Source organism: Rhinoderma darwinii, chromosome 13 (genome assembly GCF_050947455.1).
Source record: "Rhinoderma darwinii isolate aRhiDar2 chromosome 13, aRhiDar2.hap1, whole genome shotgun sequence".
Taxonomy (NCBI): Eukaryota; Metazoa; Chordata; class Amphibia; order Anura; family Rhinodermatidae; genus Rhinoderma; species Rhinoderma darwinii.
The window spans coordinates 58,021,174-58,048,104 of record NC_134699.1 but is presented as its reverse complement, the minus strand read 5'-3'; the positions used below and the strand labels follow the sequence as shown (position 1 = coordinate 58,048,104).

The 26,931-nt window shown below is 47.6% G+C and overlaps 1 protein-coding gene across 2 annotated transcripts; it reads left to right on the top strand.

Annotated features, from left to right (window-relative positions):
• Positions 1-329: 329 nt before the first annotated feature.
• On the top strand, positions 330-23,655 carry DNAI2 (dynein axonemal intermediate chain 2). 2 transcript variants are annotated; one of them, XM_075845464.1, is made up of 14 exons: positions 330-406; positions 9,566-9,753; positions 14,332-14,493; positions 16,726-16,847; positions 17,323-17,465; positions 17,561-17,674; positions 18,293-18,432; positions 18,778-18,900; positions 19,266-19,489; positions 21,354-21,489; positions 21,632-21,778; positions 22,556-22,792; positions 23,238-23,276; positions 23,520-23,655. In XM_075845464.1, the coding sequence occupies exons 2-14, from the start codon at positions 9,571-9,573 to the stop codon at positions 23,523-23,525; spliced, it is 1,776 nt and encodes a 591-aa protein (XP_075701579.1). In that variant the 5' UTR covers positions 330-406; positions 9,566-9,570; the 3' UTR covers positions 23,526-23,655. The 2 variants fall into 2 exon arrangements, with proteins under 2 accessions (XP_075701579.1, XP_075701578.1); XM_075845463.1 differs by lacking the exon at positions 330-406 and adding an exon at positions 8,697-8,781.
• The last annotated feature ends 3,276 nt before the right edge of the window (positions 23,656-26,931 follow it).

Genomic DNA, 26,931 nt, shown 5'->3' with positions numbered 1-26,931 from the left:
GATATCAATGGTGACCGAAACGGAAGCTGTGGTTTCACTTTCCGTTGCGGGGTTCACCCGACGGAAACCTCAGACGGAACCCCGGAATGGAAAGCGAACGGTGATGTGAACAGGCCCTTATCTAGTGTATGCCTGCCATGTTTTTAACAGCCACTAGGTGTCACTTCAGGACCAGTGACTGAAGGGACAGGCCCGTCTGACATGAAGAGAAGGACAGTGTTGGTGGAGAAAGAGGGATGCTGCAGAGAGAAGCGAGGAGACGGAGGAGGGAGGCAGCCTGGGAGGTGAAGAGAGGAGAGGACCACCAGAGGAGGTGCCAGGGGGGAAACTGTACCGGAAGAGAGCGAAGCCATGGAGCTGGCCGGCACCAGAGATAAGTGCCCTGTGTAACCTGGTGCCCACACTGGTAATGGCGTCTGTGTGGGACATTACACTGCTGGGAATGACTTCAGAGGACGGTGTTCGCTGATGAATCTGGAATAGTGTGTCGTTCTCTCACCGCTGCTCCTCTTCTAGGCCTGAATATGTTTTGATGTTGAGCAGAGATTTGTGCTAAACTGTTTAAATGGATGAAAAGTTCCTTTATTGGGAACCGACCGTAAAAAAAGGGACCGGGTGACGATGGACAAATAACCGACTCGCACCTGTTCCCAAAATCTTGGTTGCGTTCCTAGGCGTGTCCGATCCCTATCGGCTGAGGGCAAGCGAGGATATACCGTGAAAGATAGCGGTTAGCGGCGCAAGGACCGGCGGTGGTGCCGGAAGGTTCGGATAGTTCTCAGCTAGTAGCACGGAAGTGTATCTCCTGACCTCTGGTAATAGTGGGTCGCTCCCGCTGTACCTGTCAGAGGGGCATAGATGGCCGCGCGGAGTAACGTGGGTTCAGGAACAACCTCTGCCAGGGGGACTCCAGCGGGATCGATGTCCCCAACCACAGTACGTCCGCTTGCTCCCATAAAGAAGAAGCACCGTTGTATTGTTGTGATCCAAGTAAAGTTTTATTAGAGGAAAAGTTGTTGTATCCGTTATTGTTCACTAAGAAACCGGCCTACATGCGGGCGGTATGTCCTGTAGTCAATTGTATCTGAGTCCTCAGGAGAATCCAATGCTGAAGCAAAGAAATGTCAGCTCCCTGCTCCAGCATTCACTGTGAAGCGACTGTGAGCCGCTCGCCCCAGACAGGCGCGATGCAGGAACGTAATTGCGCCTGTCTGCGCTGAGCCACTCATAGTACAGAGCGCAGGAGAAGAGGGATCTCATCCACTCATCGTGGGAACGGGGCTAGGTAAGTTTTTATTTTAATATTTTTTTTATTAGGCACTATGGGGTATTATACTGTATGGGGCAGCTATGGGGGCATTATACTGTATGGGGCAGCTATGTGGTCATACTGTATGACAGCAGATGGGGCATTATACTGTGACGGCAGCAATGGGGGCATTATACAGTGTGGGTGCAGCTGTGGGGGTATTATACTGTGTGGCAGCATTATACTGTGTGGGTGCAGCTATGGCGGCATTATACTGTGTGGGTGCAGCTATGGGGGTATTATACTGTGTGGGTGCAGCTATGGCGGCATTATACTGTGTGGGTGCAGCTATGGGGGCATTATACTGTGTGGGGGCAGCTATGGGGGCATGATACTGTGTGGGGGCAGCTATGGGGGCATGATACTGTGTGGGTGCAGCTATGGGGGCATTATACTGTGTGGGGGCAGCTATGGGGGCATGATACTGTGTGGGGGCAGCTATGGGGGTATTATACTGTTTGGGGCAGCTATGGGGGTATTATACTGTTTGGGGCAGCTATGGGGGTATTATACAGTGTGGGTGCAGCTATGGGGGTATTATACTGTGTGGGGGCAGCTATGGGGGCATGATACTGTGTGGGTGCAGCTATGGGGGCATTATACTGTGTGGGGGCAGCTATGGGGGCATGATACTGTGTGGGGGCAGCTATGGGGGTATTATACTGTTTGGGGCAGCTATGGGGGTATTATACTGTTTGGGGCAGCTATGGGGGTATTATACAGTGTGGGTGCAGCTATGGGGGTATTATACTGTGTGGGTGCAGCTATGGGGGTATTATACAGTGTGGGTGCAGCTATGGAGGTATTATACTGTGTGGGGTGCAGCTATGGGGGTATTATACAGTGTGGGTGCAGCTATGGGGGTATTATACTGTTTGGGGCAGCTATGGGGGTATTATACTGTATGGGGCAGCTATGGGGGCATTATACTGTATGGGGCAGCTATGGGGGCATTATACTGTGTGGGTGCAGCTATGGGGGCATTATACTGTGTGGGGGCAGCTATGGGGGCATTATACTGTGTGGGGGCAGCTATGGGGGCATTATACTGTGTGGGGGCAGCTATGGGGGCATTATACTGTGTGGGGGCAGCTATGGGGGCATTATACTGTGTGGGTGCAGCTATGGGGGCATTATACTGTGTGGTGCAGCTATGGGGGCATTATACTGTGTGGGGGCAGCTATGGGGGCATTATACTGTGTGGGGGCAGCTATGGGGGCATTATACTGTGTGGGTGCAGCTATGGGGGCATTATACTGTGTGGGTGCAGCTATGGGGGCATTATACTGTGTGGGGGCAGCTATGGGGGCATTATACTGTGTGGATGCAGCTATGGGGGTATTATGCTGTGTGGTGCAGCTATGGGGGCATTATACAGTGTGGGTGCAGCTATGGGGGCATTATACAGTGTGGGTGCAGCTATGGGGGCATTATACAGTGTGGGTGCAGCTATGGGGGCATTATACTGTGTGGGTGCAGCTATGGGGGCATTATACTGTGTGGGGGCAGCTATGGGGGCATTATACTGTGTGGGGGCAGCTATGGGGGCATTATACTGTGTGGGGGCAGCTATGGGGGCATTATACTGTGTGTGGGTGCAGCTATGGGGGCATTATACTGTGTGGGTGCAGCTATGGGGGTATTATACTGTGTGGTGCAGCTATGGGGGTATTATACTGTGTGGGAGCAGCTATGGGGGTATTATACAGTGTGGGTGCAGCTATGGGGGCATTATACTGTGTGGGTGCAGCTATGGGGGCATTATACTGTGTGGGTGCAGCTATGGGGGTATTATACAGTGTGGGTGCAGCTATGGGGGGCATTATACTGTGTGGGGGCAGCTATGGGGGTATTATGCTGTGTGGGGGCAGCTATGGGGGCATTATACTGTGTGGGGGCAGCTATGGGGGCATTATACTGTGTGGATGCAGCTATGGGGGTATTATACAGTGTGGATGCAGCTATGGGGGCATTATACTGTGTGGGTGCAGCTATGGGGGCATTATACAGTGTGGGTGCAGCTATGGGGGCATTATACAGTGTGGGTGCAGCTATGGGGGCATTATACTGTGTGGGTGCAGCTATGGGGGCATTATACTGTGTGGGGGCAGCTATGGGGGCATTATACTGTGTGGGGGCAGCTATGGGGGCATTATACTGTGTGTGGGTGCAGCTATGGGGGCATTATACTGTGTGGGTGCAGCTATGGGGGCATTATACTGTGTGGGGGCAGCTATGGGGGCATTATACTGTGTGGGGGCAGCTATGGGGGTATTATACTGTGACGGCAGCTATGGGGGAATTATACTGTATGGGGCAGCTATGGGGGCATTATACTGTATTGGGGAACTATGGGGGCATTATACTGTATGGGGCAGCTATGGGGGCATTATACTGTATTGGGGAACTATGGGGGCATTATACTGTATGGGGCAGCTATGGGGGTATTATACTGTGTGGGTGCAGCTATGGGGGAATTATACTGTATGGGGCAGCTATGGGGGCATTATACTGTATGGGGCAGCTATGGGGGAATTTGTGTGGGCGTTATACTGTATGGGGCAGATGTTGGGGAATTCTACTGTATGGGGGAATTTGTGGAGGCATTATATTGTATGGGGGAATTTGTGGGGGCGTTATACAGTATGGGGCAGCTGTGGGGTTACACCGTGTGGGAGGCACTATGGGGCATAATAGTGTGGGGAGTTCTATGGGGCATTATAGTGGGGGGGGTTCTATGGGGCATTATACTGTGTGGGGGCAGCTATGGGGGCATGATACTGTTTGGGGCAGCTATGGGGGTATTATACTGTTTGGGGCAGCTATGGGGGTATTATACAGTGTGGGTGCAGCTATGGAGGTATTATACTGTGTGGGTGCAGCTATGGGGGTATTATACAGTGTGGGTGCAGCTATAGGGGCATTATACTGTGTGGGTGCAGCTATGGGGACATTATACTGTGTGGGTGCAGCTATGGGGACATTATACTGTGTGGGTGCAGCTATGGGGGTATTATACTGTTTGGGGCAGCTATGGGGGTATTATACTGTATGGGGCAGCTATGGGGCATTATACTGTATGGGGCAGCTATGGGGGCATTATACTGTGTGGGTGCAGCTATGGGGGCATTATACTGTGTGGGTGCAGCTATGGGGGCATTATACTGTGTGGGTGCAGCTATGGGGGCATTATACTGTGTGGGTGCAGCTATGGGGGCATTATACTGTGTGGGGGCAGCTATGGGGGCATTATACTGTGTGGATGCAGCTATGGGGGTATTATACAGTGTGGGTGCAGCTATGGGGGCATTATACAGTGTGGGTGCAGCTATGGGGGCATTATACAGTGTGGGTGCAGCTATGGGGGCATTATACTGTGTGGGGGCAGCTATGGGGGTATTATACTGTGTGGGGGCAGCTATGGGGGCATTATACTGTGTGGGGGCAGCTATGGGGGCATTATACTGTGTGTGGGTGCAGCTATGGGGGCATTATACTGTGTGGGTGCAGCTATGGGGGGATTATACTGTGTGGGGGCAGCTATGGGGGCATTATACTGTGTGTGGGTGCAGCTATGGGGGCATTATACTGTGTGTGGGGGCAGCTATGGGGGTATTATACTGTGACGGCAGCTATGGGGGAATTATACTGTATGGGGCAGCTATGGGGGAATTTGTGTGGGCGTTATACTGTATGGGGCAGATGTTGGGGAATTCTACTGTATGGGGGAATTTGTGGAGGCATTATATTGTATGGGGGAATTTGTGGGGGCGTTATACAGTATGGGGCAGCTGTGGGGTTACACCGTGTGGGAGGCACTATGGGGCATTATAGTGTGGGGGTTCTATGGGGCATTATAGTGGGGGGGGTTCTATGGGGCATTATACTGTGTGGGGCAGCTATGGGGGTATTATACTGTTTGGGGCAGCTATGGGGGCATTATACTGTGTGGGTGCAGCTATGGGGGTATTATACTGTGTGGGGGCAGCTATGGGGGCATTATACTGTGTGGGGGCAGCTATGGGGGCATTATACTGTGTGGGTGCAGCTATGGGGGTATTATACTGTGTGGGGGCAGCTATGGGGGCATTATACTGTGTGGGTGCAGCTATGGGGGTATTATACTGTGTGGGGGCAGCTATGGGGGCATTATACTGTGTGGGTGCAGCTATGGGGGCATTATACTGTGTGGGGGCAGCTATGGGGGCATTATACTGTATGGGGCAGCTATGGGGGCATTATACTGTGTGGGGGCAGCTATGGGGGCATTATACTGTGTGGGTGCAGCTATGGGGGTATTATACAGTGTGGATGCAGCTATGGGGGCATTATACTGTGTGGGGGCAGCTATGGGGGTATTATACTGTGTGGGGGCAGCTATGGGGGCATTATACTGTGTGGGTGCAGCTATGGGGGCATTATACTGTGTGTGGGTGCAGCTATGGGGGTATTATACAGTGTGGATGCAGCTATGGGGGAATTATACTGTATGGGGCAGCTATGGGGGCATTATACTGTATGGGGCAGCTATGGGGGCATTATACTGTATGGGGCAGCTATGGGGGCATTATATTGTATGGGGCAGCTATGGGGGCATTATACAGTGTGGGTGCAGCTATGGGGGCATTATACAGTGTGGGTGCAGCTATGGGGGCATTATACTGTGTGGGTGCAGCTATGGGGGCATTATACTGTGTGGGTGCAGCTATGGGGGCATTATACTGTGTGTGGGTGCAGCTATGGGGGTATTATACAGTGTGGATGCAGCTATGGGGGAATTATACTGTATGGGGCAGCTATGGGGGCATTATACTGTATGGGGCAGCTATGGGGGCATTATACTGTATGGGGCAGCTATGGGGGCATTATACTGTATGGGGCAGCTATGGGGGCATTATACAGTGTGGGTGCAGCTATGGGGGCATTATACTGTGTGGGGGCAGCTATGGGGGCATTATACTGTGTGGGGGCAGCTATGGGGGCATTATACTGTGTGGGGGCAGCTATGGGGGTATTATACAGTGTGGGTGCAGCTATGGGGGCATTATACTGTGTGGGGGCAGCTATGGGGGCATTATACTGTGTGGGGGCAGCTATGGGGGCATTATACTGTGTGGGGGCAGCTATGGGGGCATTATACTGTGTGGGTGCAGCTATGGGGGGGATTATACTGTGTGGGGGCAGCTATGGGGGCATTATACTGTGTGTGGGTGCAGCTATGGGGGCATTATACTGTGTGGGGGCAGCTATGGGGGTATTATACTGTGACGGCAGCTATGGGGGAATTATACTGTATGGGGCAGCTATGGGGGCATTATACTGTATGGGGCAGCTATGGGGGCATTATACTGTATGGGGCAGCTATGGGGGAATTTGTGTGGGCGTTATACTGTATGGGGCAGATGTTGGGGAATTCTACTGTATGGGGGAATTTGTGGAGGCGTTATATTGTATGGGGGAATTTGTGGGGGCGTTATACAGTATGGGGCAGCTGTGGGGTTACACCGTGTGGGAGGCACTATGGGGCATTATAGTGTGGGGAGTTCTATGGGGCATTATACTGTGTGGGGCAGCTATGGAGGCATTATACTGTGTGGGGGCAGCTATGGGGGCATTATACTGTGTGTGGGTGCAGCTATGGGGGCATTATACTGTGTGGGTGCAGCTATGGGGGTATTATACTGTGTGGGGGCAGCTATGGGGGCATTATACTGTGTGGGTGCAGCTATGGGGGTATTATACTGTGTGGGGGCAGCTATGGGGGTATTATACTGTGTGGGGGCAGCTATGGGGGCATTATACTGTGTGGGTGCAGCTATGGGGGCATTATACTGTGTGTGGGTGCAGCTATGGGGGTATTATACAGTGTGGATGCAGCTATGGGGGAATTATACTGTATGGGGCAGCTATGGGGGCATTATACTGTATGGGGCAGCTATGGGGGCATTATACTGTATGGGGCAGCTATGGGGGCATTATACTGTTTGGGGCAGCTATGGGGGTATTATACTGTATGGGGCAGCTATGGGGGCATTATACTGTATGGGGCAGCTATGGGGGCATTATACTGTATGGGGCAGCTATGGGGGCATTATACTGTATGGGGCAGCTATGGGGGAATTTGTGTGGGCGTTATACTGTATGGGGCAGATGTTGGGGAATTCTACTGTATGGGGGAATTTGTGGAGGCATTATATTGTATGGGGGAATTTGTGGGGGCGTTATACAGTATGGGGCAGCTGTGGGGTTACACCGTGTGGGAGGCACTATGGGGCATAATAGTGTGGGGAGTTCTATGGGGCATTATAGTGTGGGGGTTCTATGGGGCATTATAGTGGGGGGGGTTCTATGGGGCATTATAGTGTGTGGGGGGGTTCTATGGGGCATTATAGTGTGGGGGGTTCTATGGGGCATTATAGTGTGTGGGGGGGGTTCTATGAGGCATTATAGTGTGTGGGGGGGGGGTTCTATGGGGCATTATAGTGTGTGGGGGAGGGTTCTATGAGGCATAGTGTGTGGGGGGTTCTATCGGACATTATAGTGTGGGGGGGTTCTATGGGGCATTATAGTGTGTGGGGGGGATTCTATGTGGCATTATAGTGTGGGGGGGGGGGATTCTATGGGGCATTATAGTGTGTGTGTGGGGGGGGGGTTCTATAGGGCATTATAGTGTGGCCTGGACCGGTTGTGTATGGGCGGGGTTAGAGACGTGGTTTACCAGGAAAATAAGTTGCCGCGCTGCATCAGTTGTCCCTCTTTGCGATGGGTGGGGGTGGGGGTGGGGTGGTATTGTGGTGCATCTCTCTTCCTGTCACTGTCGCACCCAACTTTTGGAAAAGAAATAGAGCAACAGTTATATGCAGCAAACTTTTCAGATGCCATAGTGTCCCAATAACAGTGACATCCCCCATTACAGCCGCAGCCAAAGGGTCCACAACACTCCCATACAGGTGACCGTCAGAGGGCACCCCTAACTACTCTCATGACTGATCGTGAAAGCACCCCCATAAATGTGACCCCACAACAGTGACCACCACATTGCTCCATAGCATTTCAAGGCTTATGAGACGTTGAATAATCTGATCCTTTATATTCCTGCCAATTATTCCAAAATTAGTGTAGCTGTACTGCCACCTAGCGGCGCATTAGATAACTACATGCAGCAACGAGACTACATGAGGGTTCCCTTGAGCGCAATAAATGAGTATCAAAGTCATATGGCATAAAACGCAATATAAATCGCCTCCCCTGACTGACAATTCTACGGATTGTATTATGCTTTTTTCTTGCGTTTTTAAAAATACACTCTCCCGACTGCCACCATTCAAAATGGCGCTTATGGAAGCGGAAATGCTTCTTGAGCACGCGCAGTAGAGAGCACAGACATTTCCGGCGTTTGTGTTGCTAGGATACCGTAAACAACTAATCTAGTGGGTCGTCCCGGGAACAAAAAAGACCGACCACAGCAGAGGTAATGGGGATCGCGGGATATTCATGACACATCTCTATAGTCAGCTGCTCGGTTTCTGGGTCCTTATCATTTCACGGGCTCTTTATAACAGCAGGGATAAGCATGTGGAACTGTAAGTCCCAGCAAGCCATGATGCTGGGACTTGTAGTTCTTAGCTCAGTTAGAAGGGTAATGCCGTTGCCATACAGGCCAATAGGATCTGTAGGGGGTGCCTAGGATATGTCTGATCACATGAGGGACGAAACGCCCAAAAACCGCCACACGTAGATCACAGCAAACCGCGACAACGCCAATGTGTGGTCCTGATCGCGCTGTTATTTTAGTCGTTAGGGGGTATTTTTCCTTAATGTGATAATTTTCATCATTTTTGTCGCAATCCTTTGGTCACCCAGCTTTCCCAGTCTCCTGAATGGCAAATCTGTGTAGCTATGCGGTTATACAGCCCTCTATTCCTGTATCATCGCGTAACTAGGCACTTTTATTATTTAAGATCCTCTGTAGAATGTCCAATGGCTGCCATATTGGTTGTCATCCAGCTTTCCCAGACTCCTGAATGGCAAATCTGTGTAGCTATGCGGTTATACACCCCTCTATTCCTGTATCATCACGTAACTAGGCACTTTTATTATTTAAGATCCTCTGTAGAATATCTAATAGCGGCCATATTGGTTGCCACCCAGCTTTCCCAGGAGCAGATAGTACTAAGAAGCGGATGAATAGACCTTCTCAGAAGAGGACGACTCAAGGATCTTATAACTTAATATCTAAATTTTGTTCTTTCCAGGCATCATGGAGATCGTGTATGTCTACACGCGTAAACGCAGCGAATTTGGGCGACAATGCAACTTTTCAGATCGCCCAGCGGAGCTGCACGTGGATATACTGCCCGACCCTTCACAGGCACTGAACTTTATCGAGAGAAATCCCTGTGACATTGGAATCAAGTGCGCCCACGACATGTCCGAGCACGAGGTAACATGTATGAGCACGCTGTGATCGTTTCTATTTTATGTGGTGTAATACTCATGTAAACCTGCAGGTGTCGCTGTACGTTGTCGCTGTATCCAGGCGCAAATTGGGCCAAACTTATCAAAATGGTGAACGTGTCGCAAGCAACACAAACTCGTCAATCTCCAATATCACGTCACAATCTGCTGGTAGCGACTTCCACGCATATTGGTACCAGACATAATGCTAATATAATAGGGCCACTCTAATGCCCACATAATAGTGTCACCTGTAGCGCCCACATAATAGTGTCACCTGTAGCGCCCACATAATAGTGTCACCTGTGGTGCCCACATAATAGTGTCACCTGTAGCGCCCACATAATAGTGTCACCTGTAGTGCCCACATAATAGTGTCACCTGTGGTGCCCACATAATAGTGTCACCTGTAGCGCCCACATAATAGTGTCACCTGTAGCGCCCACATAATAGTGTCACCTGTAGCGCCCACATAATAGTGTCACCTGTGGCGCCCACATAATAGTGTCACCTGTAGCACCCACATAATAGTGTCACCTGTGGCGCCACATAATAGTGTCACCTGTGGTGCCCACATAATAGTGTCACCTGTAGCGCCCACATAATAGTGTCACCTGTGGCGCCCACATAATAGTGTCACCTGTAGCGCCCACATAATAGTGTCACCTGTAGCGCCCACATAATAGTGTCACCTGTGGTGCCCACATAATAGTGTCACCTGTAGCGCCCACATAATAGTGTCACCTGTAGCGCCCACATAATAGTGTCACCTGTAGCGCCCACATAATAGTGTCACCTGTGGTGCCCACATAATAGTGTCACCTGTAGCGCCCACATAATAGTGTCACCTGTAGTGCCCACATAATAGTGTCACCTGTGGTGCCCACATAATAGTGTCACCTGTAGCGCCCACATAATAGTGTCACCTGTAGCGCCCACATAATAGTGTCACCTGTAGCGCCCACATAAGTGTCACCTGTGGCGCCCACATAATAGTGTCACCTGTAGCACCCACATAATAGTGTCACCTGTGGCGCCACATAATAGTGTCACCTGTGGTGCCCACATAATAGTGTCACCTGTAGCGCCCACATAATAGTGTCACCTGTAGCGCCCACATAATAGTGTCACCTGTAGCGCCCACATAATAGTGTCACCTGTGGCGCCCACATAATAGTGTCACCTGTGGTGCCCACATAATAGTGTCACCTGTAGCGCCCACATAATAGTGTCACCTGTGGTGCCCACATAATAGTGTCACCTGTAGCGCCCACATAATAGTGTCACCTGTAGCACCCACATAATAGTGTCACCTGTGGCGCCACATAATAGTGTCACCTGTGGTGCCCACATAATAGTGTCACCTGTAGCGCCCACATAATAGTGTCACCTGTGGCGCCCACATAATAGTGTCACCTGTAGCGCCCACATAATAGTGTCACCTGTAGCGCCCACATAATAGTGTCACCTGTGGTGCCCACATAATAGTGTCACCTGTAGCGCCCACATAATAGTGTCACCTGTAGCGCCCACATAATAGTGTCACCTGTAGCGCCCACATAATAGTGTCACCTGTGGTGCCCACATAATAGTGTCACCTGTAGCGCCCACATAATAGTGTCACCTGTAGTGCCCACATAATAGTGTCACCTGTGGTGCCCACATAATAGTGTCACCTGTAGCGCCCACATAATAGTGTCACCTGTAGCGCCCACATAATAGTGTCACCTGTAGCGCCCACATAAGTGTCACCTGTGGCGCCCACATAATAGTGTCACCTGTAGCACCCACATAATAGTGTCACCTGTGGCGCCACATAATAGTGTCACCTGTGGTGCCCACATAATAGTGTCACCTGTAGCGCCCACATAATAGTGTCACCTGTAGCGCCCACATAATAGTGTCACCTGTAGCGCCCACATAATAGTGTCACTTGTGGCGCCCACATAATAGTGTCACCTGTGGTGCCCACATAATAGTGTCACCTGTAGCGCCCACATAATAGTGTCACCTGTAGCGCCCACATAATAGTGTCACCTGTAGCGCCCACATAATAGTGTCACCTGTAGCGCCCACATAATAGTGTCACCTGTAGCGCCCACATAATAGTGTCACCTGTAGCGCCCACATAATAGTGTCACCTGTAGCGCCCACATAATAGTGTCACCTGTGGCGCCCACATAATAGTGTCACCTGTAGCGCCCACATAATAGTGTCACCTGTAGCGCCCACATAATAGTGTCACCTGTAGCGCCCACATAATAGTGTCACCTGTAGCGCCCACATAATAGTGTCACCTGTAGCGCCCACATAATAGTGTCACCTGTAGCGCCCACATAATAGTGTCACCTGTAGCGCCCACATAATAGTGTCACCTGTAGCGCCCACATAAGTGTCACCTGTAGCGCCCACATAATAGTGTCACCTGTAGCGCCCACATAATAGTGTCACCTGTAGCGCCCACATAATAGTGTCACCTGTAGCGCCCACATAATAGTGTCACCTGTAGCGCCCACATAATAGTATCACTTGTAGCGCCCACATAATAGTGTCACCTGTAGCGCCCACATAATAGTGTCACCTGTAGCGCCCACATAATAGTGTCACCTGTAGCGCCCACATAATAGTGTCACCTGTAGCGCCCACATAATAGTGTCACCTGTAGCGCCCACATAATAGTGTCACCTGTAGCGCCCACATATTAGTATCACTTGTAGTGCCCACATAATAGTGTCACCTGTAGTGCCCACATAATAGTATCACTTGTAGTGCCCACATAATAGTGTCACCTGTAGTGCCTACATAAGTTTCACCTGTAGCACCCACATATTAGTATCACCTGTAGTGCCCACATTATAGTGTCAAATGGTGAATAAAACCTTAGTTCCCATACAATCGTGGCAGCCTTAATGTAAATATAATAGGGCCAGCTATAGTGTCCATAAAATATTCCCATTGTAATTCCCGTATAAAAGTGTAAGCCCTAATGTCAATATAATAGTGCTACCCATATTACCCATATAATATTGCCACCTTAATACCCACAGTGTCAACCACAGTTCCCATATAATAGTGCCATCCTAATGCTGATATAATAGTCAACTATATCGCCCATATAATAGTGCCAGCCTAATGCCCATTTAATACTTTTAGCCTTAATGCCAATATAAAAGTGCCAGCCTTAGTGCCCAAATAATAGTGTTAGCCACAGTGACCATATAATAGTGCCATCCTAATGCTGATTTAATAGTGTCTACTATAGTGCCCATTTAATAGTCTTAGCCTCCAATACAATAATGCCATCCTAGTCCCCCTGTAATAATATTAGCCTTAGTGCACACATAGTAGTGTCAGTCTTATCGTCCATAAAAAGTGTGCCCATATCATAGTGTCAACCATAGTGCCCAGAGACCAACCAGTAGGGCATACCCAGATCTTATAGGAACTTTTCTTGTTCGCCTATGTCACATAAGAGGGTCCTCTGTACTATGACTGTCAGCGACTCATGGCACAGAGCTATTCCCAGTCAGGATACATCACAGCATATCACTTCTGGATGCCACTCCGAGCAGCTGGCAGCCTTGTTTTATCTAATGCCAGGGGGACAAGATTACAGCAAGACGGGTATAAATCAAGCCAAGGACTATGTAATTGATTGGCAAAAAGCAATTACACTAAATACTAATTAGCGATGTTAATAAGTTAATCATGTCCCAGTCATTAAGTAGTTACTGCTAATTACGCTACGGAGAGTTTTGTTAGTTGGCAGAAATCTCAAAGCGATTGGTTTTCCGTTTACCCAAGCTGAGATTAATGGGACGCAGTATCGTCGGCTCTAGGGCTGCCAGCCAAAGCAATTTGGGCATTAGCGCTGTTGCTTTACGGCATTGGGGTTTGTGGGTTCAAACCCAACTAGGGGCCACGTCTACATGGGTTTGTATGTTATCCCCCTGTTTACATGCGGATCCTTCAGGTTCATTGCCTTCCTATGAAATTTGCTCAGATCATATCATTAATAGGGTTATTTGAGGAAGAACCCCAACGTGAAGTCATCTGCTCCAATGGGGTTGTCCTCTCTTGTTGATTGAGTCAGAACATGGGCCCATTAGAAGAACCTTTGGTGCATCATCTCCACAACATGATCCCTAGAGAAATCGTTCCTCTTCCCTTGGGCTCTCAGGAGATACGCATTCTCCTTGCGGAGATCCAGCTGGTAGGAAGTCTTTAGGGCATCGCTCTTCGTATGGGAAAATGAAGGGGTTAAGTCAAAACACAAAAATTTCCAGATGTTTGTGGGATATCAAGCAATTCGGATGAGGCAGGAACTCAGGTCACCAGACATTGGGACATGTCAGAAGATATCATGGGTGGGGTCCATGACCCGCAATGATTACTTGAAGAATGGGGTGGACTGCAGCCCTTTTTCTGACGGTGCCCCCTTTGCCATAACTTGGAGATTTCCATATCCCTGAGAATAGCTGAAGGGTCTCCCAATAAAATCGGTGGTTGTGGTGGACGTAGTGTGTGGATTTTCAGACTTACCTTCTACGTTTTACCTCCGTAGGTGAACACAGAAAGATTTGCAATGGAGGCGAGAGGAATAAACCACGTGGAAGGCGGCTGGCCGAAAGACATTAACCCACAAGAAATAGAACAAACCGCTCGTTACAGGAAGAAAGTGGAGAAAGACGACCATTATGTCACCACCATCACTCAGCTGGGCAGTGTAAGGATGTCCTGCTGGTCAGAGATGGTCGAAACGGCTTCACATCTCAAAAAAAAACAATCTAATAGGTCCATTAGCGTCCAATGAAATTGGCACTAGAGCGTGAGGCACCGGTCATATCATTAATAAGGTTCTTTGAGGATCAACCCAAGTGAAGATCTCCAACCTGAAGTGATTTACTCCACTGGCAGCTCTTTGTAGGGTTGTCTTCTCGCGGTGGTTGAGACGGAACCTGGGCCCATTCGGGCAGTAATGCCACCAATATCAACACTTGGTGACCATATGACCAGTGTGTCTCCAGTTTGTCCAATCATCTGTTTGGGTCTTCAAGCTTCTCATTCACATGATCATCATCTTTGTGATTGTCTCCATAGATCTTGTTGCCCTAATAGTATATAGATATGTCATCCATATGCTATTAGGGCATGACATAGAGCGGGCTCCCAACTTAAGCCCATGTACCAGAACGGAGAGCTGTTTCAGCATGTCCTTGTTTTACATGGACGTCCATGCCTTTGAATGTCCGGCATGTAATACTGCAAAGGAAGTGTGTGGTTGGCCGCAGCTTCCTCAGGCAATAACAGCCGATCGCTGCCGGTCCGGCTTCTTTCACTCCCAGCGATCAGCTGATCGCAGCTGCGGCTACTTCTTGAAAAGGGGTGGTTTGGTTTAGAAAAAAAATTAGGACATTCTGAGTTAAAGGGGTTCTCCACTTTGAAAAATACCTACATGTTAGTAGGGTACGTTGACAATAAGCTGATGAGGTGTAGCGGGCAGGGGGGGTGGTGGCCATGGGCCCACTGAGATGGTGGGGCTCAGGGGCGGCTGGGCCACGATGTCATGTCCCGGTGTCAACTGTATCTGCGTCCTCAGGACGCAGATACAGTTGTATCCAATGCTGGAGCAAGGAGTTATCAGCTCCTTGCTCCAGCATTCACTGAGTAACCGTGAGTGGCTCATCGCAGACAGGCACGGTGCAGTGACGTCATCGCACCTGTTACGGTATGGAAGCATCTATGGGGGCATTGTACTGTGTGGGGGGCAGTTATGGGGGCATTATACTGTATGGGGGCATCTATGAGGGCATTATACTGTATGTGGGCAGGTATAGGGGCATTATACTGTATGAGGGAAGTTATGGGGTATTATACTGTATGGGGAAGTTATGGGGGGATTATACTGTATGGGTACAGCTATGAGGGCATTATACTGTATGAGGGTAGATATGGGGGCATTATACTGTATGAGGGTAGATATGGGGGCATTATACTATATGGGAGCAACTATGGGGGCATTATACTGTATGGGGGTAGATATGGGGGCATTATACTGTATGAGGGTAGATATGGGGGCATTATACTGTATGAGGGTAGATATGGGGGCATTATACTGTATGGGGGAATTCTACTATACAAGGGAAGCTAAGGGTCATTATACTGTGTGGGAACAGCTGTAGGGGCAATATACTGTGTGAGGTCCACTATGGAAGCATTATACTTTGTGGTTGGCACTATAGGGGCATTATTCTATGTGGGGGCCACTATGGAAGCATTATACTGTGAATGGAGGTTACAGAAGTAGCGTATCCGTTACAAAAAAAGTGTAGCTCGCTGTGCTACGCTGTTTCGGTAACACCCATTCACTTCTATGGTAGCACAGCACACTACACTGTTTAAATAAGCCTGACCCTGCCGAATGCGCCTCTGGAGTTGTAAATATGTGTTGGAGGGTCCACTGGGTTAGGACCCACTCAGATGTATTTTGCCCCCCCCCCCAGTGCTAAACCCCTAGCACGCGTCTGAGCTGATCACACAGTGTCCTTTCTAGGACCCACAGCGATCAGCTGTGATCTGTGGGGAAACCTGTCAGTAAGTGTTCAGTTTCCCAGCAGCGCCACAACAGGGGGAATTAAGCATTACACAGTGTCCATTCATATCAATGTGTTGTCTGTGTAATACAGGACAGGACAGGTCCTCCAGAGCGAGACACTTTTTGTAACCACTCTCCACTCTGGTCAAGTCTTGCTGGTCCTATCAAAGCTTCTGTTTTAGGAATAGGTCATATAGGAGCTTGTTAGCTTTCCCGAAAACACCCCTGTTAGATATATTGTCGCTGACATAACAGGAAATACTTAGACATCTAATCATCATCCCTCTAACCACAGAGTGAGGAGATAGGTAAAGCTTGAAAGCAATGGTTCCTGATTTACAACGTGTTGTCTTGTCATACAAGGTGATGGAGCACTGCATAAAACAAAACAACGCCATCAATATTTATGAGGAATACTTCGAAGAAGAAGAGGAGCTGGAAGGAATGGACGAGGCGCCTTCTGCAAAAACCATTAATGTATTCAGGTATAACAAATAATGCAGAGCTTTACCGCAGCTAATTGACACTAATGCAGTACCAATATAACCCTCTATGTATGGGGCGGAGAAAGTCAAACCTCTTTAAGAGCTAAGTTTTGGTGCCCAGGTTCGTTATCACTATCACTGCAAGGCAATGAGGGCAAATTTTTTTATTTTTTTTTACGAGGGTAGACTCGCCTAGGTGGCCAGTGCCCGGGCATTGCCCTCTTCCAATATAAATTTGTTTTTGGTTTGAAGAGAATCAATGTTGTAGGCCTGTAAATGGGTATTTGGTGGGGTAGCACTTGTCTGTCGTCTCCAGCTGTGGTTAAACTACAATTCCCAGCTGTCAAGGCATGCTCGGGGTTGTAGTTTCCCAACAGCTGGAGAGCCTCTGATTAGAGACCACTGTTCGAAATCATCCTTATGCCATGTATACACTCACACATTTGTATATATAATATTTTTGTTCCTCCAACAGGGACCCTAATGAGATCAAACGCACGGCTACCAATCTCTCTTGGCACCCTGATGGCGGTAGGAAGCTGGCCGTGGCTTATTCCTGTCTGGAGTTCCAGAGGGCACCCAAAGACATGAGCTATGACTCGTATATCTGGGATATTGGTGAGAAAAGTTTCATTTTTACAGTTTATATTAAATTGGGTGAATCCAAAAAATACTAATATCTATTCATGCCCCTCCCCTCACTTTTTATACAGAGAATCCGAACAAGCCGGAGCTGACTCTGAAGCCTGTGTCACCCCTAGTCAGCTTGGAATACAACCCTAAAGACTCCCACATCCTGGTCGGAGGCTGCTACAATGGACAGATCAGTAAGTCGAGGATTGTAGGGACTTCTCCATTGGATATAAGCTGCACCAGCACTTCTAAATTTTTATTTTCAGTGTAGAGAAGTGGAAACCATCAACAAGGAGGCAGGCTGCTGCTGATGGATCTGTTGTTGTTATTATTATTATTATCTGCCTTTAATACTTTGCGTGCAAACAGGAGTCCTCCTGGGAATGTTCTTTAGTTCTGAAAAACGAATTGAAGCCTTGAATACCCCATGAAACCCCCAAAAAAATTAAAGAGAAAGTAAAATCCCTCAGCAGCTGCAAACCTGCTTGTTGGTGGTTTCCACTTTGCAACAAGGTTATGAAAATAAATTACAAAAAAGCTGGATCTTACATTTTCAGACTTAATGATAGGACATTAGTATTAATGATAGGACACTACTTTTAATATGAGACATGGCGGCCAATCATCGGGTAGAAAACTGTTTTGTCCAGGAGGTCGTGGACCTCTAAGTAGCATGGACTGGCACAGAATGGAACACCTACGGGACTGATGTGTAGGTGCCCTTTCTTACGGTATGGACCTTCTCACTGTGGTTGCCCAGTAACGTCTAATCAAACTCATTATCTCTATAATGTCCTCCTGTCATTTTCTAGCTTATTGGGACACCCGGAAAGGGGGGCAGCCGGTGGAGCTGTCTGTCATCGAACATAGTCACCGCGATCCCGTGTACAAGGTCATATGGCTGCAGTCAAAAACTGGCACTGAGTGCTTCTCAACGTCCACGGATGGACAGGTGACTGGTAGAAATTTTTTTGTTCGTTGTGGGAAAACTTTATTAACATTGGACCCGCCCCCAAACAGCTCATGAAGAGCCTGGCCCTTTTTTGCCCATCATGTACACCAGCTACTGCCTCACTATCCGGCTGCGTCCATGCAGGGCAAGTAGGCATGTACCATGCGGTCCCCATAATTATAACAGCAGTGCCCCCTGATCACCCTCTGATGAGCTAGTCACCCGGGACCTGTCCCATGTAAAGGGGTTATGCATAACAGAAAATCCCTTTAAGGCCTCATTGTCATAAAAAAATACCATATCTAGAAATGACTTAATGTTTTGTTTTGTACATTTTGGCTACAGGTCTTATGGTGGGACATACGAAAGATGGGCGAGCCAACAGAAAAACTGATCCTGGACATCACAAAGAAAGGGAACCTCGAATTGGCCTTAGGAGGCATTTCCCTAGAGTTTGAGCCAACCATAGTAAGTGCCTGATACATAACTAGGGTTAAGGGTTGATATACCGGTAATCCAGCTTCCACCATCTTGATTGTACAGATCATTGTCATTAGATAGCAGCTCTGGTAACTACAAGTCCCATGATGCCTTGCCTAGGCATCACAAGAATCGGTCCGGCCAGATCTATCAAAAGCTATAGTTATATAGATTATTATAAATTGGAAGCAGGATGCCAGAGTAAGACTTTGTAAAATGCACAGGAGAGGCTGCAGACTGTGCCCTGTGCAGCAGCATGTATGTCACAGGCGGTGTGCCAATCACTGATTGGGTTTTGTTATTTTTACATAAATAGGCCCAGTTTGTTACTTGTGTTCTCGTTTTTATCATAGCCAACCAAGTTTATGGTGGGAACAGAACAAGGCATGGTGATATCCTGCAACCGAAAGGCTAAGACCCCGGCTGAAAAAATTGTGTGCACTTACAGTGGTCACCATGGCCCCATCTACGCTATACAGAGGAATCCATTTTTCCCCAAAAATTTCCTGACCGTAGGAGACTGGACGGCTCGGATTTGGTCAGAAGACTCTCGAGAGTCCTCCATCATGTGGACTAAGTAAGCTTCTAGCTAAATGAACTGTAATACTGAGACTGCGGTGGAGCTACACTCAAACCCCATCCCCCCCTCTAGGCTCCCCTCCTCACAATGTGCCAATGTTTGGGTAGAGGTTGAAAAATAATTCACCACACAGACTAATGGGCATATTTGGTGGCTTACCTTTCCCTTATAAGCCCATCCAGCAGGGATGAGAAGGCCGGCACATCGCGCTTTCCCTAACGCTATCTCCTCTTTGAGCCAGCAAGAGTCATAGGAGCGATAAGGTCAAAAATGGAGGTAAAAAGATTTTCAAAAGTAGGAAAACCTTATTCTTACTCTCCTCTGATAAGATCTGCTCATGTTTTTGGCATGAAATATACAGATATAACACACAGCTTCTCAAACGTTTTCTACTGAGGTCTCACCAGCTGTTGAGGTCCATGCCAACAAAGATACATATAGATGCAGTGTGCAATCCACTGCCCTCATAACCGTACCAACAACAGTACCTGCCACAGTGCCCCCAGTAATAGTCACAGTGCCCCAAATAACAGCCACATTATATTGAATAACCACCTCAGTGCCCCCACTAACAGCCACAGTGCCCCGAGTACAGACAATGTACCCTTAGCAATAGCCACAGTGTTCCCAGTAGCAGCCACATACCCCGAGTAACCTCCACATTGCCCCCAGTAAGAGCCGCAATACCCAGAGTAACAGCCAAAGTACACCCAGTAGCAACCACAGTGCTCTGAGTAACAGCCACAGTGCTCTGAGTAAGGGTATGTGCACACACACTAATTACGTCCGTAATTGACGGACGTATTTCTGACTCAAGTCCCGGACCGAACACAGTGCAGGGAGCCGGGCTCCTAGCATCATACTTATGTACGATGCTAGGAGTCCCTGCCTCGCTGCAGGACAACTGTCCCGTACTGTAATCATGTTTTCAGTACGGGACAGTTGTCCTGCAGCGAGGCAGGGACTCCTAGCATCGTACATAAGTATGATGCTAGGAGCCCGGCTCCCTGCAGTGTGTTCGGTCCGGGACTTCCGGCCGAAATACGTCCGTCCATTACGGACGTAATTAGTGTGTGTGCACATACCCTAACAGCCACAGTGCTCTGAGTAACAGCCACAGTGCTCTGAGTAACAGCCACAGGACCGCCAATAAGTCACATTGCCCCCAGTAACAGCCGCTGTACCCCCAAAAACAGCCATAGTACACACAGTATCATCCGTAGTGCCCCCAATAACAGCGGCAGTACCTCCAATAGCCATAGTACACCCAGTAGCAGCCACAGTACCGCCATTAAGCCACAGTGCCCCCAGTAACAGCGCAGTATCTCGAGTGACAGACATAATACACACAGAATCAGCCACAGTGCCCCCAGTAACAGCGGCAATGCCCAAAGTAACAACCACGGTAGACCCAGTAGCTGCCACAGTACCGCCATTAAGCCACAGTGCCCCAAGTAACAGCGCAGTATCCTCAGTGACAACCATAATACACACAGAATCAGCCGCAGTACCCCCAATAATAGCCATAGTACATTCAGTAGCAGTTACAGTACACCCAGTAACCGCCGCAGTACCCCCAATAATAGCCATAGTACATTCAGTAGCAGTTACAGTACTCCCAGTAACCGCCGCCGTGCCCCCAATAAGCTCCAGTTCATGCCCTGCTCTATTACGGGCAACAACTGGTCATGCGTACCTACCATCAGCCAAGATCATACATGGCAGATTAAGTTTCAACATTTCAGAAACTCATAAAAAAAAAATCTTATTCGGCTGTGAATTTATATACAAAAGTCATTGTGTAACCCAGGCTGAGTGCCATGTCCTATACCCAGCAGATCTCTGCTTCTTCCTCCTCCAGGTATCACACGAGTTACCTCACAGATGCCGCCTGGAGTCCAGTACGACCATCTGTGTTCCTCACCACCAAGATGGATGGGACCCTGGATGTTTGGGACTATTTATTCAAGCAGAACAACCCCTCACTGAGCCTGAAGGTACTGACTGGGTGGTGGGTACACAGAGGGCATGGGTATTCACAGGAAGTTTGGGAACCTTAGGGCTACTAGCTGTCGTAGGGGTCGTACGGACTATTGACATTGACCCACATTGAAGGTGTCTTCTGTCTTCCTCCCGCAGGTGTGTGATGAGGCGCTCTACAGCCTCTGCTTACAAGATAATGGACGGTTTGTAGCTTGCGGCTCCAAGATGGGTCTGACAACACTGCTGGAACTGTCTCCTGGACTGTGCACCATACAACGAAATGAGAAGAACATTGCGACTGCGGTAATCCTCTGATGGGAGATCCGTCTGATCCATCATGTTCTGAGTTACAGGCTGTATTATACTCCAGAGCTGCATTCATAATTCTGCAGGCTTCAGAGCTGAAATCTCCCAGCATTCCCTGCTTGTTCAGTCTCTGCGCAGAGCTTGATCTAGTGATTTGCAGCGTAGTCTTTACGCCAAGCAACGTACAGTCATCTCTGATGTAGGAAGAATGAACTGTCCCCCTACATTATAGAAACTCTTTAAAATTGCGGTCAAGATTGCTGACTGTTTCCAATGAAAATCAGCAGAACAGTAAATGTAGCTCTGGATTAAAAGGGTGTATTTACACATTTACCACAGTGGCCGGTGTAGTTCTCTCCATACTCAGACCCATGATCACAATCATGTTTGCCCACTGTTCCATCATAGAAGTCCACCATTCATTTCCTTGAGATGGGCCGTTACAATTATGTGGGTACTACTAGAAATCGCTCTTATCCATTACAATTCCTTGTGTTAGAAGGAAGGAGATCTGCTACAGAAATGGCCCTTTATTTTTAGATTTAAAGGGGTATTCCAACCATTAAAATTTTTGGCATATCCATACTGCTGGGACCCCACCGATCATCTTATATCTCATTGCATACATTAGACTGGAGGAGAGGATCGGAGATTTGCCCTGGACTCCCCAATATAGTCTAGGGGAGATAGACTAGATTTTCTTCTTCTTTAAGAGGATCTACATGGATAAGTGGCAGCACTGGACGTTCTCACTTCTTAAAACTTATATCCTAGATGTTTGAACGAGAGACGAAACGAGAGAAGATCCTGGAGGCTCGGCACCGCGAGATGCGTCTGAAAGAGCGGAGCAAAGCTGAGCCGGGCAAAGAGGAGGAGACCAAGGAAGATAAACTGGAGGAGAACATGGAGGAGCTGATCTCCAAGGCTGAGAAGGAATTCTTTGAGATCATCGAGGCTGAGCGCAAGCGACGGGAGCAAGAAATGAAGAAGCAGGAAGGAGAGGAGGACCAGGTATTACCTATTATAGTCAGTTAGGACATGTAAAATACTGATTTTGAATGGAAGAGCGCCCCCTCCTGGCGCTCATACATATACTAGTGAAGCTGCCAGCAATTGGACACAGGATTCTGTTCAGATTAGTGTCCAAAACACCAATCTCACATTACTGGATTGTATTTTCTCCTTTCAGGATCGATTCGTCATGTCTGTTCTGTACAGGGATTGGACACACCCCTTTCCAGACAGGACCAATCGATCCCACTGAGAATGTATGTAAAAAAACACTGCCAACATACAAGTAGTGGTTTTATTTAGGGACTAAATCATAACGGAAATATATACATACATACATTGGTCTCTGTTATCAGCCATACCAGGCTAACCCTCCAATAACGTTTTCATACACGTGTGACTTGTATTAGTCACCCTATAAATCAGATGTTGATATCATCCACAGGAAAAGGAAGTGTCGGAGGAGAAGGAGATCTTTTCACAGGTCAGTTCTACATACATAGTTATGTCTGCATGTGGGAAAGCTGGGTATCTGCCAATATGGCCGCCATTGCTCCTCCCACAAGGGTTTTCCACTCAGCTTTCCCTGACTCCAGAATAGTATTAATGATATTTGGTAGTCTGGGAAAGCTGGGTGAGTTGTAATGACCTAGGGGTCTGGTTTACCCGGGCAAACTGTGCCCTTCACCATTACCCACATTAAACCCTCTCACTATTTTCTTTACAGGCCTGACCCAGCTCATATTGCCCCACAACTGACCCATAAGAGACTGCAATGATAGAATCTTATTTTCTATAAAACATTATTATATATTCACCGTTTTTGTATTTTCAATGTGGGAATAAATAATTTATTGCAATAATTTGTGATTTTATACATTATTATTATTATTATAATTGTTGGGTGCAGGACTATTGATTTTGATTGTAAACGTGTGCCAAGAACATAAGTAACAGGGTCAAGATGGCACCACCCAGCTGATCGCCTGCCAACATCAGTTACATTATGTTTTATACACTATTCACAGCTAAAGCAGCATTCAGATCTGTGATTTTATATCTCTCTGCTGGTTCAGTTCAGCATTGATAAGCAGAAAACCAGCACTCCACAACTGCAGAAAACCATTTTTCTGCCATTTATAAAAGCATAAAGAAAGGAAGATTGGAGATGAAAATGGCGCTACCCAGCTGGTCACTTTCCATCATCAAATACCTTATAACTTATTACACCAATCGCATCCAAAGCTGCATTCAGAATTCTGCTGGTTTCCTGCCACCTCTAAGGCTGCGATATCTTATATCTCTATGCTGCCCCCTACTGGTTTAGTGTACAAATCATGGATAAGCAAAAAGTCAGCACTCCACAACTCCAATAACCATTTACTGCCATTTAAAATGGCATAAAGAAGGAAAAGCCTGGAGATCATGATGACAATACTCAACTGATCACCTTCCAACATCTGTTACATTGTCTTATACACCGATCGCATCCAAAGCTGCATTGAGTATTCTGCTGGTTAACGGTGTTATCTTATATCTATTTGCTGCCTCCTGCTGGTTCATTGATAAGCAGAAAGCCAGCCCTCCACAACTGCAATTTAAAAAAACAAATAACATAAAGAAAGTAATATCTGCGACTCAAAATGACCATACCCAGCTGGTTAGCTTCCAATATCCGTTACATTATATCTTATACACCATTCACATCCAAAGCTGCATTCGGAATTCTGCTGGTTTCCTGTAAACTCTGAGGCTGCAATATCTTGAAATTCTCTGCTGCCCCCTGCTGGTTTGGTTTTTCTAAAATGTTTATAATAAAGACAGGAAAGGAAGATGGTTTTGTACAGGGGATTGTAATAACTAAGCTAATACTCCAACTGTAGGCAACTTTTTATTATACTTTGTGTTTTCAAGACTTCTGCTTGCTGTCAGTGAATGAGAACATTCTTGTTGACATCCAGAGACTGAAAATCTATACAAACCTAATATTTCTCACGGCTGGAAGTTTTCTACAATTGTACCCTGTCTAGGTTTGTAGCAATAGGGGGTGCAGAGTCAGCAGTCACACCCGGGTCATGATGCCTGAAGAAGCCCAAAGGCCCCCCTGTCCCATTACATCACACTATGGCACAATTTATCATTGGCAAAAGGGGTTGATAAGGGGACCATGACCTTTGATGGCCGAGGGCCCAGAAATTCTCCTCCTTCGGAAAGGCAAGGGGCAGAATCGGCAATACTCTATTCCTGAACTGATTTAAATCGCCACAGGAGCATGGACATCAGGTGTTGTCACCCATTGGCAGTGGCGCTCGTTGCTAGGCAACCACCCAAGCAGGCAGCTGAATGCCCATTAGCAGTGACTCTCCTCATTAGAGATTCAGCTCTATCCAAACACGACCTTTGTGTGACATGTTAGGAGCTATTCCGAGACAATCTGCTTTACTGCACCTGACACCGGCTCTTCAGCAATCTCCTCCGGCCGCTCTCATCCCGCTAATCCCGGCTCCATTCACAAGGTAAACAATAACACGCGGCTTGTTTTATGCCATCTGCATTGTCCCGGGTGCTACTCCATCTGCGTCTCTCCTAACCGTAATGATAATAATCCGACACATGCAAAATATAAGAGCTCCAAATTGGCCTATTTTTTTTATACATATTTTACGGCACGCTTATAAAAAAAGAGTTGGCAGAAAACTTAAAAAATGAGCGAACGTACGCCAAATTCACAAATTAAAATTTTACCAAAATTTCGCATCTATAATGTACACCTGGTCTGACCTGGCCAGGGCTGCTCTACGACTGTTCGGCATAGGATATAGCGTATCTTTCTGACAAAATAAACCTCAGGCCAAACTAGAAAATGTGGGACATGAGGCATAAAAAAAATTACACAAAAACAAAAATGTCAATTTTTTTTTTTTTTATTTTTTTTTAAAATATGCCAATAATTTTTTTACTATCAGTTTCTAGGGCCTTGTTGCCCATAACAACCAATCACCAGCTGCACTTTAATTGATTGCTATGGGCAACAAGGCCTGTTTTACTGACTTAAAACCTCTTAAAGGGATGTTCCATTTGGAGCCCTATGGTTTTTGCTGTTATTTTATTCTATTTTTACGTTCTTTTTTAATCCACTTATTTATTATGTTCGTTATTATTTTTAGGAGGCTGTTTGACTTTGAGCCAGCCCCCCTGTGTCTGTCTTAGGACTGGCAGTGATATGGTTACTGTGTAATACTGCCATATTGTGGTGGGTGGTCCTTGAAAAAGTCCCAGATGCGGAGAAGTCTTTCTTATAGCTCCCTCCTTTTGATATCCTCCTATTTTTTGTACATTTTATTCAGAGATGTAGCTATAGGAGGGCCCAAAGTGTAGGTGCAATGAGCCCTGATACCTAACGGGAGCCCAGAGCTTGTCAGGGTCGGGTGGTCCTGATACAGATTTTACATCAGAGCCCAGAAGCTTCAAGTTACACCTCTAGTTCCGGTACAATAGGCTTAGATACATCCGCTCAGAAGCCAAAGGTCCTTGGAAATGACTTCAAGATGGTGCCAACTTTGTGTGTAGGGAAGGCCGTAACTATTGTACAAACCCTACTTGATTTATGTCTCATCCGGATGTTCAGTAACAGAAAGCCGTGATTTATCTCTCACCCTCACCGGGTCACTTGGACAGATATTCCAGCAATAGGTGCAGATTTGGGCTTCGGGACAAGCATTGTTCTTGATAGTTGTAGCAACCAAATTGAATGACAATGAAAAGACTGAGATGTATTGGGAGTCGTAGAGTCTGAATCACGTAGGAATCAATCTCCACCAACTATTTATCCTTACTGGGCTGCCAAGCCGACCAGAGACATTAGAGAACAGCTTTTCGGCTTGTGGATTTCTGACCAATCAACTATCCCCACCAAGAACACATCGGGCTGTTGTCAATTGAAGTTACAGGCAGATCCAACCTGGCAGACCCGATGTACAGTCAGAACTTTCTTGGCAGATCTATGGTTACGGTAAAGCTGATCTAGCAGTTCCGATGTCCAGGCAGAACCATTGTCATTGGCAGGGCCCAAGAAGAGTTAATTGTTACTGAAGAACAGCCTAAATTCAATTAAATTAGGAGAAAGCTAGAGCCGTGGG